The sequence below is a fragment of the Mizuhopecten yessoensis genome, unplaced genomic scaffold, assembly GCF_002113885.1.
Source record: "Mizuhopecten yessoensis strain PY_sf001 unplaced genomic scaffold, ASM211388v2 scaffold4387, whole genome shotgun sequence".
NCBI classification, from domain to species: Eukaryota; Metazoa; Mollusca; class Bivalvia; order Pectinida; family Pectinidae; genus Mizuhopecten; species Mizuhopecten yessoensis.
Genome location: NW_018405521.1, coordinates 306,965 through 308,848, shown reverse-complemented (window position 1 = coordinate 308,848; position 1,884 = coordinate 306,965). Strand labels below are relative to the sequence as shown.

The window sequence follows — 1,884 nt, the reverse complement described above, 5'->3', positions numbered from 1 at the left end:
TATCTATAGTTTTCTGTAGACTTACACAGGTTTATATGATTGGTATCTATAGTTTTCTGTAGACTTACACAGGTTTATATGATTGGTATCAATAGTTTTCTGTAGACTTACACAGGTTTATATGATTGGTAACCATTGGTTGCTCTAGATTTTCACACACTCCTACTCACTATCTACATTTTTCTGTATGTTGACTTACTTGAGAGCTAGAGATATAAAAGCTTTGAAGTGCGAGTCCTCAGTGCGTTTGAGAGGTGTGTGGGAGGTGATAACGGTATCAATGGCGCCCAGTAATGTCTGTTTGGCTGTGACTGGCTTTCCTCCAACCATATCCAGATGAAATGACTGTGACAGCTTCCTGAACGGTGAATCATTGTATTCTCTTCCATGCTGTAAAGGAACATTGCAAATAAGTGATCAAATTAAACAGGAAATTAAAACAAGAGTTCAATAAATTCTAAACCATTTTACAAATTTAAAATATGAACGGCAGATGTTCTATATACAAATTTATGCGTGATGAATGAATATTATCTGAATCTTCTGAATGTTGAAAACCGAGCAAAGCAATTGGGCTTAAACCATATGTTCAATGTATTTCACAAAACTTGTCCAAGTTATATTACAGAAAAAATTACGAGGGTTAATGAACGCCATGGATACACAACTAGAAAATCAACTTTAAACTTTACAGTGCCATGTGCAAAAGGTCAGATGTCAAAGACTTTCTTTTACAACGGGATTCAGATTTGGAACGTTTTTACCTTCTGATATACGGTCTATAGCAAACAAAATAAATTTAAAGAAGAGAGTGAAAACATTTTTACAGCAGAGTTCTTGATATTTTATGACTAGTTATGTGTAACACATAATGCGTTTTATACAACAGAGACCGTTAGTGTTTTATACTTATATGAATATATATATATGAATACCATATGTGACACAGAACGTAGGGTGGTGATGTTAATTTTGTACTCAATATATTACCCTGTGATAAATATGTGTATGTATTGACTTGTAATTGTATTTGTAAAATGATCGTATTTATGTTATATGTTAGGGACCACAGTGGAAATAAGTCTGTGACATTACTGTGTTATCCCGGTAAAACATGTATTGTATTGCCCATGTGATGTACTTTTATGTATTGATGAAATGTTTTACCAAATAAATCTATCTATCTAACTATATTATGATGTCCTGTGTTAAAATACATCTGTGTATGAATCCCAATAAGAGCAAGCTGTTAAATATTCCTGAGAATTCTATATTTCCTCAAAGCTTTATTACAATGCTACCATTAAACAAGTACAATGATTCAATTAAGGAAAAGGAATAGTACAGCTACAAATGGAGAATGGGGCCAGTACAGCTACAAATGGAGAATGGGGCCAGGACAGCTACAAATGGAGAATGGGGCCAGGACAGCTACAAATGGAGAATGGTGCCAGTACAGCTACAAATGGAGAATGGGGCCAGGACAGCTACAAATGGAGAATGGGGCCAGGACAGCTACAAATGGTGAATGGGGCCAGTACAGCTACAAATGGAGAATGGGGCCATGCCAGGACACCACATCTAGTGGAACCCGACTGTTTGTCACGCAATCATTTACACCACTTCTAGTAGAGCCCGACTGTTTGTCACACAATCATTTACACCACTTCTAGTAGTACAGCTACAAATGGAGAATGGGGCCAGGACAGCTACAAATGGTGAATGGGGCCAGTACAGCTACAAATGGAGTATGGGGCCATGCCAGGACACCACATCTAGTGGAACCCGACTGTTTGTCACGCAATCATTTACACCACTTCTAGTAGAGCCCAACTGTTTGCCACACAATCATTTATACCACTTCTAGTGAAGCCAAATTGTTTC

At 37.2% G+C, this 1,884-nt stretch overlaps 1 protein-coding gene across 4 annotated transcripts in view; it reads right to left on the bottom strand.

Moving 5' to 3' along the window:
• The window catches only part of LOC110448933 (RUN domain-containing protein 1-like), a 37,581-nt gene that overhangs the window by 5,535 nt on the left and 30,162 nt on the right, over positions 1-1,884 (bottom strand). For all 4 annotated transcript variants that reach the window (XM_021495446.1, XM_021495447.1, XM_021495449.1 and 1 more), the window contains one exon: positions 200-390. In XM_021495446.1, coding sequence (XP_021351121.1) covers positions 200-390 — 191 coding nt within the window. The remainder of the gene's footprint in view (positions 1-199; positions 391-1,884) is intronic.